The 15761-nt window shown below is 48.2% G+C and overlaps 1 protein-coding gene across 1 annotated transcript in view; it reads right to left on the bottom strand.

The window, feature by feature from the left end:
• LRRC1 (leucine rich repeat containing 1) overlaps positions 1-15761 on the bottom strand; it is a 428784-nt gene that overhangs the window by 257239 nt on the left and 155784 nt on the right. Inside the window, exon 3 of the mRNA XM_063916718.1 lies at positions 2394-2472. Coding sequence (XP_063772788.1) covers positions 2394-2472 — 79 coding nt within the window. The remainder of the gene's footprint in view (positions 1-2393; positions 2473-15761) is intronic.

The raw sequence follows: 15761 nt of genomic DNA, 5'->3' as shown, positions 1-15761 counted from the left end.
CTGCAGGATCCACGGGTCCACTTGTGAGCGAGCCCACTGATTGCTGAAAATCTTGAGTCGACCCCCCACCGCTCCTGAGTCCGCTTGTAAAGCCCCAGCGTCATGCTGATGGCTTTGTAGAACCCGGGGCGGGCTTCTGGTCCTGGGCAGGGGCTGCTTGCTGCCCTCTCTTACCCTTTCCTCTGCTTCGCGGCAGATAAGACTGTCCTTTTGGTCGCTTGTTTTTATAGGAGCGAAAGGACTGCGGCTGAAAAGACGGTGTCTTTTTCTGTTGGGAGGGGGTCTGAGGTAAAAAAGTGGATTTGCCGGCAGTTGCCGTGGCCACCAGGTCCGAAAGACCGACCCCAAATAATTCCTCTCCTTTATATGGCAATACTTCCATATGCCTTTTGGAATCCGCATCACCTGACCACTGTCGCGTCCATAAACTTCTTCTGGCAGATATGGACATCGCGCTTACCCTTGATGCTAGAGTACAAATATCCCTCTGAGCATCTCGCATATAAAGAAACGCATCCTTTAATTGCTCTAGAGTCAATAAAATACTGTCCCTATCCAGGGTATCAATATTTTCAGTCAGGGAATCCAACCACACTACCCCAGCACTGCACATCCAGGCTGAGGCTATTGCCGGTCGCAGTATAACACCAGTATGTGTGTATATACTCTTCAGTGTAGTTTCCAGCCTCCTATCTGCTGGATCCTTGAGGGCGGCCGTATCAGGAGACGGCAACGCCACTTGCTTTGATAAACGTGTGAGCGCCTTATCCACCCTAGGGGGTGTTTCCCAGCGCGCCCTAACCTCTGGTGGGAAAGGGTATAATGCCAATAACTTCTTGGAAATTAGCAGTTTTCTATCTGGGTTAACCCACGCTTCATCACACACGTCATTCAATTCCTCTGATTCTGGAAAAGCTACAGGTAGTTTTTTCACCCCCCACATAATACCCCTTTTTGAGGTACCAGCAGTATCAGAGATCTGCAAAGCCTCCTTCATTGCCGTGATCATATAACGTGTGGCCCTATTGGAAAATACGTTTGTTTCTTCACCGTCGACACTAGATTCATCTGTGTCGGTACCCGTGTCGACTGACTGAGGTAAGGGACGTTTTACAGCCCCTGACGGTGTCTGAGACGCCTGAGCCGGTACTAACTGGTTTTCCGGCCGTCTCATTTCGTCAACTGACTTTTGTAATGTGCTAACATTATCACGTAATTCCATAACTAAAGCCATCCATTCCGGTGTCAACTCCCTAGGGGGTGACATCACCATTACCGGCAATTGCTCTGCCTCCACACCAACATCGTCCTCATACATGTCGACACACACGTACCGACACACAGCAGCCACACAGGGAATGCTCTAATCGAAGACAGGACCCTCTTAGCCCTTTGGGGAGACAGAGGGAGAGTTTGCCAGCACACACCAAAAGCGCTATAAATGTATATAAACAACCCTAGAAGGTGTTGTTTTTGATATAGGCGCTTTTAATATATCAATATCGCCAAATTATGCCCCCCTTCTCTTTGTTACCCTGTTTCTGTAGTGCAGTGCAGGGGAGAATCCTGGGAGCCTTCCTCACCAGCGGAGCTGAGCAGGAAAATGGCGCTGAGTGCTGAGGAGAATAAGCTCCGCCCCTTTTTCGGCGGGCTTTTCTCCCGGGTTTTAAGAAAACTGGCCTGGGTTAAATACATACATATAGCCTTAATGGCTATATGTGATGTATTTTTCGCCACTAAAGGTATTTAATATTGCTGCCCAGGGCGCCCCCAGCAGCGCCCTGCACCCTCCGTGACTGAATCAGTGAGACGTGTAGCAACAATGGCGCACAGCTGCAGTGCTGTGCGCTACCTTCATGAAGACTGAGGAGTCTTCTGCCGCCTGCTTTCCGGACCTCCGATCTTCAGCGTCTGTAAGGGGGGTCGGCGGCGCGGCTCCGGGACGAACCCCAGGATGACCTGTGTTCCGACTCCCTCTGGAGCTAAGTGTCCAGTAGCCTAAGACTCCAATCCATCCTGCACGCAGGTGAGTTGGAAATCTCTCCCCTAAGTCCCTCGATGCAGTGATCCTGTTGCCAGCAGGATTCACTGAGATTTAAACCTAAAAAAAACTTTGTCTAAGCAGCTCTTTAGGAGAGCCACCTAGATTGCACCCTTCTCGGACGGGCACAAAAACCTAACTGAGGCTTGGAGGAGGGTCATAGGGGGAGGAGCCAGTACGCACCATGTGATCCTAAAAGCTTTATTTAGATGTGCCCTGTCTCCTGCGGAGCCCGCTATTCCCCATGGTCCTGACGGAGTCCCAGCATCCACTAGGACGTTAGAGAAATAACAAATTGTCACTGTTCAGTCATGTCAAAGTAAAGCTATTATATCAGGACATCTACGATTACCTTGTAAGAGGATTCCCGCTGAAATCTGCTACTTGGAGTGCTTTACAGAAAGAGATGCTCTCTGGAATTTCTGGAATATCTGAAAAATATTTTACAATGACAATTTAAAAAAAAAATTATCTTAAATAGATAAAATAATGACTATAGGTTTTATATAAACAAATGACCAAATACAATGTTTGCTTGCTTTCATACAAAAAGAATTATGTACATAAGGCTCCATTTAACGACAGTACTTATTTACAGGTGGCATACTACAATTTATAGGGGAGGGGCCAGCCTCTAGCAGCAGAGAAGAGAGCAGACCTGGGTCATTGGAGGGACCATGAATGGGAAGAATGCACTGCTTCAGATACGCCGTTCTCATTTACTAAACGCTACCAAGTATTAAAATGTACTGATTTAGGCACAAGTGGTGAATGTTCCATAATTGTAGCAGGAGAGAATATTTTGATTAGGGTGGCAAATCCCGGGCCATTTTTTTCAATCTCGGGAATCGGGATTGCAAAAATTATCAATCCCGAGATTCCCAGGATATCTGGGATTGGCCGCTTTTCAATGTATCCCACCACCCCTACCCTGACCAGCCCAGATAACTCACCACAATCTAGATGGGAGGGTGGGACACTTCCTGTGAGTTCCAGCGGGTGAGAAGTGCAGGGCGGTGATGTCCGGCGGTTGGCTGCACAGCATGACCTATGACTTCACGTCATGCTGTGCAGTGCACCCAGCCGGAGCCAGGGGAAGGTGATAAGGGAGAGCCGTGCAGCATCTGAGCCTTCTGAGGACGCTCAACGCTGCCCGCTGTATAAAAAACTAAGTTGCCGATCCCGGGTTTGGCCACCTAATTTTGATGAAGAAATTCGCCACTGTTATAAAGCCAGCAGTTTTTTTTTTCTCTCCAAAAGGTAACTGTTGTGATGTGTAACACATTACTCAAAGTATCATCCAATATCAAGATCTCACCATGGGTAAAAAATAGACAAACCACTTAAGTATCCAGCATTGTAACTGGAACAGTGTTACACAATTTTGGGATAAATGGTAAACATTCTGGAAAAACCATCAAATAATAAAAAAACATGTACTGTGTAACCTACTGTACAGTGCTGTGAAAAAACTATTTATCCCTTTCTGATTTCCTCTAGATTTCATGTTTATCACACTGAACGTCTTCAGATGCTACATAATTATTGCTATTGTTATTGACTTCTTTCTAGCCTCAAACTAAAGGTGTATACACCTGGTGCAATATATCCTTGCGATTTTGACTATATAGCTAAACTCACCAGAAAAAGTTAGCACATATTTCACCATGTGTACACAGATTGCGATACCAATGTGTGGTCCCGCTAGGTCGGTATCGCAAGTAAAAATAGACTGTGCAGGCAAGTCAATTTAGACTATATATAGTACAAAATATTGTCAAAACGGCCAGTCAAAATCGCAAGCACAGTCAAAATCGCACATAAGTCAATATCTCAGTGTGTATGCACCTTAAAATATAGCCGATTTCTGTAGATAAAGCAGGAAGACTACTCAAATGCTTTTTATGATAAAAACAAACATATTAGTTATGCCATAGTGAACATAATTGTATATTGGAGCAATATAAATTTTATTTTGACTCACTGGCAGACAGAAAATAAAACCAGTAACATTTAATGAGAATCGTGTACTGTAGAATACACAATTAATCCTCACTGTAAATATTCCCTATGCAAATGACACAATATTGTGCCATTCTGAACAAATCACATAAGCTAGGCCCCCAGAGCTGACACTTTCATGTGCTAGCTTTTGGAATTCACAACATGACCCACATACTTTGAACCCCCTGGCTCTGTATTCAATAACAGAGTATACGAATAAACTGTGAATTTGCAATTGTCAGATAATTGGCTACTAGACATACACAAACATACATATGCACACCATAATATTATATACACACACATACTGTACATACATACAGGTTGAGCATCCCATTTCTCTTACATCCTAGAGGATGCTGGGGTTCCATTTAGTACCATGGGGTATAGACGGGTCCTTTGGGAGTCACTGGCACTTTAAGAGTTTAACAGCGTGGGCTGGCTCCTCCCTCTATGCCCCTCCTACCAACAGTTTAGAAAATGTGCCCAGAGGAGCCGGTCACAGCTAGGGGAGCTCCTAGGAGTTCTCAGTTTTATTGTTTTTATTTCTAGAGTTTATTTTACAGGCAAGCTGCTGGCAACAGCCTCCCTGCTCGTGGGAATTAGGAGGGAAGAGGGGGGGGAGTAGGATCCAACCCTTGAGATTATTGGCCCCTATCTCCGCAGACAGGACACTGAGCTCCTGAGGGTGATGATCGTTAGCCGCCCGCTCACTCCCGCAGCATGCCGCCACCCCCTAATAGAGCCAGAAGAAAGAAGAGTGGTGAATCTCACGCCGGAGTCCAGGTCTGCGGGTCCCCGGCGGGAATGGCGACACAAGGGTGGGAGCGCAGCTCTGACAGGCTGCGCTCCGGAAGGCTCAGCGGCACACTGTGTACGGCGCTGTGAGGGGCGTCCTGGGCCAGCGCGATACCCTACACTGGTCAAACATAGCTTTCAAGGTCTAACCCACTGTTTGCTGCAAAAATTACCTCAGGCCATTATAACCTCTAAGTGCGTAAAGATGCACCATTACAGGGGGCGGAGCTTATCCTCAGAGCGGATCTAGCACTAACCAGCACCATTTTCTCCCTGCAGACACACGCTGACAGGGAACGCTGTCCTCCACATAACTACACTGAGGTAAAAGGTGTTCTAAAAGGAGGGAGTGATATTATGTACTAGCTACCCTATTAAGGTTACGCTAATCAGCGGGGTTTTCATCTTTATAAAAGCCTATAAGGATGCGCTGTGGCTGGCTTCTTGTGCTCTGTGACTCTGAAGATATTCTGGGGGGAGGGGGGGGGGGGGGGGAAGGAAGAACTATGTGTAATCCACTTTATCATGTTTAAGGGACTTTGACCTGTACTGCAGAATATATATATCTTCTCCTGGGGGTCTATACCATGCTCTAAACTGTACACATCTCAGGCTTCGGTGGCAGATCCCCATGGGGTAGCCTCCATAAGGTGTACTTTAAGAATATATCGCATCAAATATATCCCATACTGGGTTGAAGCCGCAGTTTTGAGAAAAGTGGGGTTTCAAATCCCGCTGCTGTGCCTCTCACCTCAACTCCGTACCCTAGAAAGCGTACACTTGCCCATATAATGCATATATATGAGGAGTCCAACATATGTTTGAGGCTATTAGGGATGAGGAATATTATTAAATGTATGTAATGAATGCCTTCCCACTGTGTAGGGCATTGAATCCTTATTTGGGAAAACCTGAGTACACCCAGAGTTATTATCCACATCCCTATAGAGTGTCTAAATTGTTAAATATGGTTGTCTTACCTGTCCCTGGTACAACCTCCATAAAGGCTGATCACCTATTGAGACTAATCTCTAATACGGTATACTGCTGCAGGTGTGACTAGGAGACCCACTTTTGTGTACATCTCTGGGGCTATTGTAACATGTACAAAGAAAAAGGTTGCAGGTGCACAATTCAAACATTACCAATTAATTAATAATAATCATTGCAATAAAATGTTGCATTTTGAGCGAGGTTCTTCGCATAGTTATGGCCATAAGTAACGGCTTGCCCACCGCGTCCAGGTGACATCAGTAGCCAGGCAAGTCCCTAACATTTTGGGGGTACAAATCTAGGGCGCGGGACCCCCCAAAAACGAAGCAGCCGAGTGACCCAGGGCAACACAAAAGTGAAAAAATAAGAATTTACTTACCGATAATTCTATTTCTCGTAGTCCGTAGTGGATGCTGGGGACTCCGTAAGGACCATGGGGAATAGCGGCTCCGCAGGAGACTGGGCACAAAAGTAAAGCTTTAGAACTACCTGGTGTGCACTGGCTCCTCCCCCTATGACCCTCCTCCAAGCCTCAGTTAGGATACTGTGCCCAGACGAGCGTACACAATAAGGAAGGATTTTGAATCCCGGGTAAGACTCATACCAGCCACACCAATCACACCGTACAACTCGTGATCTAAACCCAGTTAACAGCATGATAACAGAGGAGCCTCTAGAAAAGATGGCTCACTACAGCAATAACCCGATTTTTTGGTAACAATAACTATGTACCAGTATTGCAGACAATCCGCACTTGGGATGGGCGCCCAGCATCCACTACGGACTACGAGAAATAGAATTATCGGTAAGTAAATTCTTATTTTCTCTAACGTCCTAAGTGGATGCTGGGGACTCCGTAAGGACCATGGGGATTATACCAAAGCTCCCAAACGGGCGGGAGAGTGCGGATGACTCTGCAGCACCAAATGAGAGAACTCCAGGTCCTCCTCAGCCAGGGTATCAATTTTGTAGAATTTTACAAACGTATTTGCTCCTGACCAAGTAGCTGCTCGGCAAAGTTGTAAAGCCGAGACCCCTCGGGCAGCCGCCCAAGATGAGCCCATCTTCCTTGTGGAGTGGGCATTTACAGATTTTTGGCTGTGGCAGGCCTGCCACAGAATGTATATACACAGGAGAGAAAGTATGACTCTTGTTTGGGCGCACTCTTATTATAGTATCTTAAACATTTAGATACTATAATAAGAGTGCGCCCAAACAAGAGTCATACTTTCTCTCCTGTGTATATACATCTGTTCCCCCTTTTTTGACTCTGGGCGCACCGCCATACGGACAGATAGGAATTTCCATAAATTATGTCCACCTCTGGCTAATATGTGATTTATAACGTACGTTAAATCTAAGGTTGGTGCAGAATCAAAAACCCTTTCTCTTCTGCCACAGAATGTGCAAGCTGAATTGTACTACAAATCCAACGAGCAATAATCTGCTTAGAAGCAGGAGCACCCAGCTTGTTGGGTGCATACAGGATAAACAGCGAGTCAGATTTTCTGACTCCAGCCGTCCTGGAAACATATATTTTCAGGGCCCTGACAACGTCTAGCAACTTGGAGTCCTCCAAGTCCCTAGTAGCCGCAGGCACCACAATAGGTTGGTTCAGGTGAAACGCTGAAACCACCTTAGGGAGAAACTGAGGACGAGTCCTCAATTCCGCCCTGTCCGAATGGAAAATCAGATAAGGGCTTTTACAGGATAAAGCCGCCAATTCTGACACGCGCCTGGCCCAGGCCAGGGCCAACAACATGACCACTTTCCATGTGAGATATTTTAACTCCACAGATTTAAGTGGTTCAAACCAATGTGACTTTTGGAACCCAAAAACTACATTGAGATCCCAAGGTGCCACTGGAGGCACAAAAGGAGGCTGTATATGCAGTACCCCTTTTACAACGTCTGAACTTCAGGGACTGAAGCTAGTTCCTTTTGGAAGAAAATTGACAGGGCCGAAATTTGAACCTTAATGGACCCCAATTTCAGGCCCATAGACACTCCTGTTTGCAGGAAATGTAGGAATCGACCCAGTTGAATTTCCTCCGTCGGGCCTTACTGGCCTCGCACCACGCAACATATTTTCGCCAAATGCGGTGATAATGTTTTGCGGTTACATCCTTCCTGGCTTTGATCAGGATAGGGATGACTTCATCCGGAATGCCTTTTTTCCTTCAGGATCCGGCGTTCAACCGCCATGCCGTCAAACGCAGCCGCGGTAAGTCTTGGAACAGACAGGGTCCTTGCTGGAGCAGGTCCCTTCTTAGAGGTAGAGGCCACGGATCCTCCGTGAGCATCTCTTGAAGTTCCGGTTACCAAGTCCTTCTTGGCCAATCCGGAGCCACGAATATAGTGCTTACTCCTCTCCATCTTATCAATCTGAGTACCTTGGGTATGAGAGGCAGATGAGGGAACACATACACTGACTGGTACACCCACGGTGTTACCAGAGCGTCTACAGCTATTGCCTGAGGGTCCCTTGACCTGGCGCAATACCTGTCTAGTTTTTCCCAACGGTTTATAATCATGTGGAAGACTTCTGGGTGAAGTCCCCACTCTCCCGGGTGGAGGTCGTGTCTGCTGAGGAAGTCTGCTTCCCAGTTGTCCACTCCCGGAATTGCTGACAGTGCTTATCACATGATTTTCCGCCCAGCGAAGTATCCTTGCAGCTTCTGCCATTGCCCTCCTGCTTCTTGTGCCACCCTGTCTGTTTACGTGGGTGACTGCCGTGATGTTGTCCGACTGGATCAACACCGGCTGACCTTGAAGCAGAGGTCTTGCTAAGCTTAGAGCATTGTAAATGGCCCTTAGCTTCAGGATATTTATGTGAAGTGATGTCTCCAGGCTTGACCATAAGCCCTGGAAATGAGCACTCTGCAACCAACACAGGAGGGACACCCTTGTTCTTGGTGACAGGGTTATCCGCTGATGCATCTGAAGATGCGACCCGGACCATTTGTCCAGCAGGTCCCACTGGAAAGTTCTTGCGTGGAATCTGCCGAATGGGATTGCTTCGTAGGAAGCCACCATTTTACCCAGAACCCTTGTGCATTGATGCACTGAGACTTGGCTCGGTTTTAGGAGGTTCCTGACTAGCTCGGATAACTCCCTGGCTTTCTCCTCCGGGAGAAACACCTTTTTCTGGACTGTGTCCAGGATCATCCCTAGGAACAGAAGACGAGTCGTCGGAACCAGCTGCGATTTTGGAATATTGAGAATCCAATCGTGCTGCCGCAACACTACCTGAGATAGTGCTACACCGACCTCCAACTGTTCCCTGGATCTTACCCTTATCAGGAAATCGTCCAAGTAAGGGATAACTAAAATTCCCTTCCTTCGAAGGAATATCATCATTTCGGCCATTACCTTGGTAAAGACCCGGGGTGCCGTGGACCATCCATACGGCAGCGTCTGAAACTGATAGTGACAGTTCTGTACCATAAACCTGAGGTACCCTTGGTGAGAAGGGTAAATTTGGACATGAAGGTAAGCATCCTTGATGTCCCGAGACATCATGTAGTCCCCTTCTTCCAGGTTCGCAATCACTGCTCTGAGTGACTCAATCTTGAATTTGAACCTCTGTATGTAAGTGTTCAAAGATTTTAGATTTAGAATCGGTCTCACCGAGCCGTCCGGCTTCGGTACCACAACAGTGTGGAATAATACCCCGTTCCCTGTTGCAGGAGGGGTACCTTGATTATCACCTGCTGGGAATACAGCTTGTGAATGGCTTCCAAAACTGTCTCCCTGTCAGAAGGAGACATCGGTAAAGCAGACTTTAGGAAACGGCGAGGGGGAGACGTCTCGAATTCCAATTTGTACCCGAGATATCACCTGAAGGATCCAGGGGTCTACTTGCGAGTGAGCCCACTGCGCGCTGAAATTCATTGAGACGGGCCCCCCACCAAGCCTGATTCTGCTTGTAAAGCCCCAGCGTCATACTGAGGGCTTGGCAGAGGCGGGAGAGGGTTTCTGTTCCTGGGAACTGGCTGATTTCTGCAGCCTTTTTCCTCTCCCTCTGTCACGGGGCAGAAATGAGGAACCTTTTGCCCGCTTGTCCACGAAAAGACTGCGCCTGATAATACGGCGTCTTCTCATGTTGAGAGGCGACCTGGGGTACAAACGTGGATTTCCCAGCTGTTACCGTGGCCACCAGGTCTGAAAGACCGACCCCAAATAACTCCTCCCCTTAATAAGGCAATACTTCCAAATGCCGTTTGAAATCCGCATCACCTGACCACTGTCGTGTCCATAACCCTCTACTGGTAGAAATGGACAACGCACTTAGACTTGATGCCAGTCGGCAAATATTCCGCTATGCATCACGCATATATAGAAATGCATCTTTTAAATGCTCTATAGGCAAAAATATACTGTCCCTATCTAGGGTATCAATATTTTCAGTCAGGGAATCCGACCACGCCAACCCAGCACTGCACATCCAGGCTGAGGCGATTGCTGGTCGCAGTATAACACCAGTATGTGTGTAAATACATTTTAGGATACCCTCCTGCTTTCTATCAGCAGGATCCTTAAGGGCGGCCATCTCAGGAGAGGGTAGAGCCCTTACAAGCGTGTGAGCGTTTTATCCACCCTAGGGGGTGTTTCCCAATGCACCCTAACCTCTGGCGGGAAAGGATATAATGCCAATAACATTTTAGAAATTATCAGTTGTTATCGGGGGAAACCCACGCATCATCACACACCTCATTTAATTTCTCAGATTCAGGAAAACTACAGGTAGTTTTTCCTCACCGAACATAATACCCCTTTTTGGTGGTACTCGTATTATCAGAAATGTGTAAAACATTTTTCATTGCCTCCATCATGTAACGTGTGGCCCTACTGGAAGTCACATTTGTCTCTTCACCGTCGACACTGGTGTCAGTATCCGTGTCGGCGTCTATATCTGCCATCTGAGGTAACGGGCGCTTTAGAGCCCCTGACGGCCTAAGAGACGTCTGGACAGGCACAAGCTGAGTAGCCGGCTGTCTCATGTCAACCACTGTCTTTTATACAGAGCTGACACTGTCACGTAATTCTTCCAACAGTTCATCCACTCAGGTGTCGACCCCCTAGGGGGTGACATCACTATTACAGGCAATCTGCTCCGTCTCCACATCATTTTTCTCCTCATACATGTCGACACAAACGTACCGACATACAGCACACACACAGGGAATGCTCTGATAGAGGACAGGACCCCACTAGCCCTTTGGGGAGACAGAGGGAGAGTTTGCCAGCACACACCAGAGCGCTATATATATACAGGGATAACCTTATATAAGTGTTTTTCCCCTTATAGCTGCTGTATCTTTAATACTGCGCGTAATTAGTGCCCCCCCTCTCTTTTTTAACCCTTTCTGTAGTGTAGTGACTGCAGGGGAGAGCCAGGGAGCTTCCCTCCAACGGAGCTGTGAGGGAAAATGGCGCCAGTGTGCTGAGGAGATAGGCTCCGCCCCCTTCTCGGCGGCCTTATCTCCCGTTTTTCTATGTATTCTGGCAGGGGTTAAATGCATCCATATAGCCCAGGAGCTATATGTGATGCATTTTTTTTGCCATCCAAGGTGTTTTTATTGCGTCTCAGGGCGCCCCCCCCCAGCGCCCTGCACCCTCAGTGACCGGAGTGTGAAGTGTGCTGAGAGCAATGGCGCACAGCTGCGGTGCTGTGCGCTACCTTATTGAAGACAGGACGTCTTCTGCCGCCGATTTCCCGGACCTCTTCAGTCTTCTGGCTCTGTAAGGGGGCCGGCGGCGCGGCTCTGGGACCCATCCATGGCTGGGCCTGTGATCGTCCCTCTGGAGCTAATGTCCAGTAGCCTAAGAAGCCCAATCCACTCTGCACGCAGGTGAGTTCGCTTCTTCTCCCCTTAGTCCCTCGGTGCAGTGAGCCTGTTGCCAGCAGGTCTCACTGAAAATAAAAAACCTAAAACTAAACTTTTCACTAAGCAGCTCAGGAGAGCCCCTAGTGCGCACCCTTCTCGTTCGGGCACAAAAATCTAACTGAGGCTTGGAGGAGGGTCATAGGGGGAGGAGCCAGTGCACACCAGGTAGTTCTAAAGCTTTACTTTTGTGCCCAGTCTCCTGCGGAGCCGCTATTCCCCATGGTCCTTACGGAGTCCCCAGCATCCACTTAGGACGTTAGAGAAATAAGATTTTAAACCTACCGGTAAATCTTTTTCTCCTAGTCCGTAGAGGATGCTGGGGACTCCGTAAGGACCATGAGGTATAGACTGGCTCCGCAGGAGACATGGGCACTGTAAAGACTTTAGATGGGTGTGCACTGGCTCCTCCCTCTATGCCCCTCCTCCAGACCTCAGTTAAAGAACTGTGCCCAGAGGAGACGGACAGTACGAGGAAAGGATTTTTGTTAATCTAAGGGCAAGATACATACCAGCCCACACCATCCACACCGTACAACATGGAATATACGAACCAGTTAACAGTATGAAACAAAACAGCATCAGCCAGAGACTGATCAAAACTGTAACATAACCCTTATGTAAGCAATAATTATATACAAGCCTTGCAGAATTTAGTCCGCACTGGGACGGGCGCCCAGCATCCTCTACGGACTAGGAGAAAAAGATTTACTGGTAGGTTTAAAATCTTATTTTCTATTACGTCCTAGAGGATGCTAGGGACTCCGTAAGGACCATAGGGATTATACCAAAGCTGCAGACCGGGTGGGAGAGTGCGGATGGCTCTGCAGCACCGATTGAGCAAACATGAGGTCCTCACCAGCCAAGGTATCAAACTAATAGAATTTAGCAAAAGTGTTTGAACCCGACCAAGTAGCTGGTCGGCAAAGTTGTAATGCCAAGACACCTCGGGGAGCCGCCCAAGAAGAGCCCACCTTCCTAGTGGAATGGGCCTTTACCGAATTTGGTAACGGCAATCCAGCCGTAGAATGAGCATGCTGAATCGTGTTACAGATCCAGCGGGCAATAGTCTGCTTTGAAGCAGGAGCGCCAACCTGACAAACAGTGCCTGTTTTCCTTTACCCCGAGCCGTCCTGGCTACATAAACTTTTAAGGCCCTGACTACAGCAAGAGACTTGGAATCTTCCAAGTCACCCGTAGCCACAGGCACCACAATAGGTTGGTTCATATGAAACGATGAAACCACCTTAGGCAGAAATTGAGGACGAGTCCTCAACTCTGCTCTATACACATGGAAAATCAGATAGGGGCTATTGTGAGACAAAGCCGCCAATTCGGACACCCGCCTAGCAGATGCCAAGGCTAAGGCTAAGAACATGACCACTTTCCAAGTAAGAAATTTTAACTCAACTGTTTGAAGAGGTTCAAACCAGTGTGACTTAAGGAACTGTAACACCACGTTAAGGTCCCATGGCGCCACTGGGGGCACAAAAGGAGGCTGGATGTGCAGCACTCCCTTTACAAAAGTCTGGACTTCTGGGAGAGAAGCCAATTCCTTCTGAAAGAATATTGACAGGGCCGAAATCTGCACCTTAATGGAGCCTAACTTTAGGCCCATATCCACTCCTGTCTGCAGAAAGTGGAGAAAACGGCCCAGGTGGAAATCTTCCGTAGGAGCATTCTGGCTTCATACCAAGATACATATTTCCTCCAGATACGGTGATGTTTTGCCATCACCTCCTTCCTAGCTTTTATCAGAGTAGGGATGACTTCCCCCGGAATACCTTTCCTAGCTAGGATTTGGCGTTCAACCGCCATGCCGTCAAACGTAACCGCGGTAAGTCTTGGAACACGCAGGGCCCCTGCTGCAACAGGTCCTCCCTGGGTGGAAGAGGCCACGGATCTTCTGTGAGCATTTCCTGAAGATCTGAATACCAGGCCCTTCGAGGCCAATCCGGAACAATGAGTATTGTCTGGACTCTTTTTCGTCTTAAGATTCTCAGTATTTTTGAGATGAGTGGAAGGGGAGGGAAGACATAGACCGACTGAAACACCCACGGTGTCACCAGGGCGTCTACCGCTACAGCCTGAGGGTCCCTTGACCTGGAACAATACCTCCGAAGTTTCTTGTTGAGGCGTGACGCCATCATGTCTATTTGAGGAAGCCCCCAACGACTTGTTATCTCTGCAAAAACTTCTTGATGAAGACCCCACTCTCCTGGATGGAGATCGTGTCTGCTTAGGAAGTCTGCTTCACAGTTGTCCACTCCCGGAATGAAGGCTGCTGACAGAGCGCTTACGTGATTTTCCGCCCAGCGAAGAATCCTGGTGGCTTCCGCCATTGCCACTCTGCTCCTTGTCCCGCCTTGGCGGTTTACATGAGCCACTGCTGTGACGTTGTCCGATTGAATCAGAAGAGGTATGTCGCGAAGAAGTGTCTCCTCTTGTGGTAGGCCGTTGTATATGGCCCTTAATTCAAGCATGTTGGTGTGTGGATAAGCCTCCTGGCTTGACCACAGTCCCTGAAAATTTCTTCCTTGTGTGACTGCTCCTCATCCTCGGAGGCTCACGTCCGTGGTTACCAGAACCCAGTCTTGAATGCCGAACCTGCGACCCTCTAGAAGGTGAGCACTCTGCAGCCACCACAGGAGAGACACCCTGGCCCTGGGGGACAGGCTTATTTTCTGATGTATTTGTAGGTGGGACCCCGACCACTTGTCCAGAAGGTCCCACTGAAATGTCCTCGCATGGAACCTGCCGAAGGGGATGGCCTCGTAGGCCGCCACCATCTTTCCCAGTACTCGAGTGCATTGATGAACTGACACTCTTTTTGGCTTTAACAGGTCTCTGACCATGCTCTGGAGTTCCTGGGCTTGTTCCGTTGGGAGAAAAACCCTATTCTTTTCCGTGTCCAGAATCATGCCTAAAAATGATAGCCGAGTCGTTGGAATCAACTGCGACTTTGGCAGATTTAGGATCCAGCCGTGTTGCTGCAGCACTCTCAGGGAGAGTGACACGCTTTTCAGCAACTGATCTCTCGATCTCGCTTTTATCAGGAGATCGTCCAAGTATGGGATAATTGTGACACCTTGCCTGCGTAGGAGCACCATCATTTCCGCCATTACCTTGGTGAAAATCCTCGGGGCCGTGGACAGCCTAAACGGCAACGTCTGAAACTGGTAATGACAGTCCTGTACAGCGAATCTCAGGTACGCCTGATGAGAAGGATAAATGGGGACATGAAGGTATGCATCCTTTATGTCTAGTGATACCATAAAATCCCCCCCTTTCAGGCTGGAGATCACTGCCCGGAGAGATTCCATCTTGAATTTGAACCTCTTTAGATACAGGTTTAGGGATTTTAGATTCAGAATGGGTCTGACCGAGCCATCCGGTTTCGGGACCACAAATAGGGTTGAATAGTACCCTTTCCTCTGTTGTATTAGGGGAACCTTGATAATCACCTGCTGTCGACACAGCTTTTGTATTGCAGCTAAAACTATTTCCCTCTCTGGGGGAGAAGCTGGCAAAGCAGACTTGAAAAATCGGCGAGGAGGCACTTCTTCGAATTCCAGTTTGTAGCCTTGGGATACAATTTATATCGCCCAAGTATCCAAATCTGACAGAACCCAGACCTGGCTGAAGAGTCGAAGACGTGCCCCCACCGGCGCGGACTCCCGCAGTGGAGCCCCAGCGTCATGCGGTGGATTTTGTAGAAGCCGGGGAGGACTTCTGTTCCTGGGAACTAGCCGTAGCAGGCATTCTTTTCCCTCTACCCTTACCTCTGGTGAGGAAGGACGAGCCCCGACCTCTTCTGGACTTATGCGAACGAAAGGACTGCATCTGATATTGAGGCGTTTTCTTTTGCTGTGGGGGAACATAAGGCAAAAAAGAAGATTTACCCGCGGTAGCTGTGGAATCCAGGTCCGCGAGGCCCTCCCCAAATAAAACCTCACCCTTGTAAGGCAAAGTTTCCATATGTCTCTTTGAATCGGCATCACCCGTCCATTGGCGGGCCCACAGGGCTCGCCTAGCAG

Source organism: Pseudophryne corroboree, chromosome 4 (assembly GCF_028390025.1).
Source record: "Pseudophryne corroboree isolate aPseCor3 chromosome 4, aPseCor3.hap2, whole genome shotgun sequence".
NCBI lineage: Eukaryota > Metazoa > Chordata > Amphibia > Anura > Myobatrachidae > Pseudophryne > Pseudophryne corroboree.
This window is presented reverse-complemented; position numbering and strand designations above follow the sequence as displayed.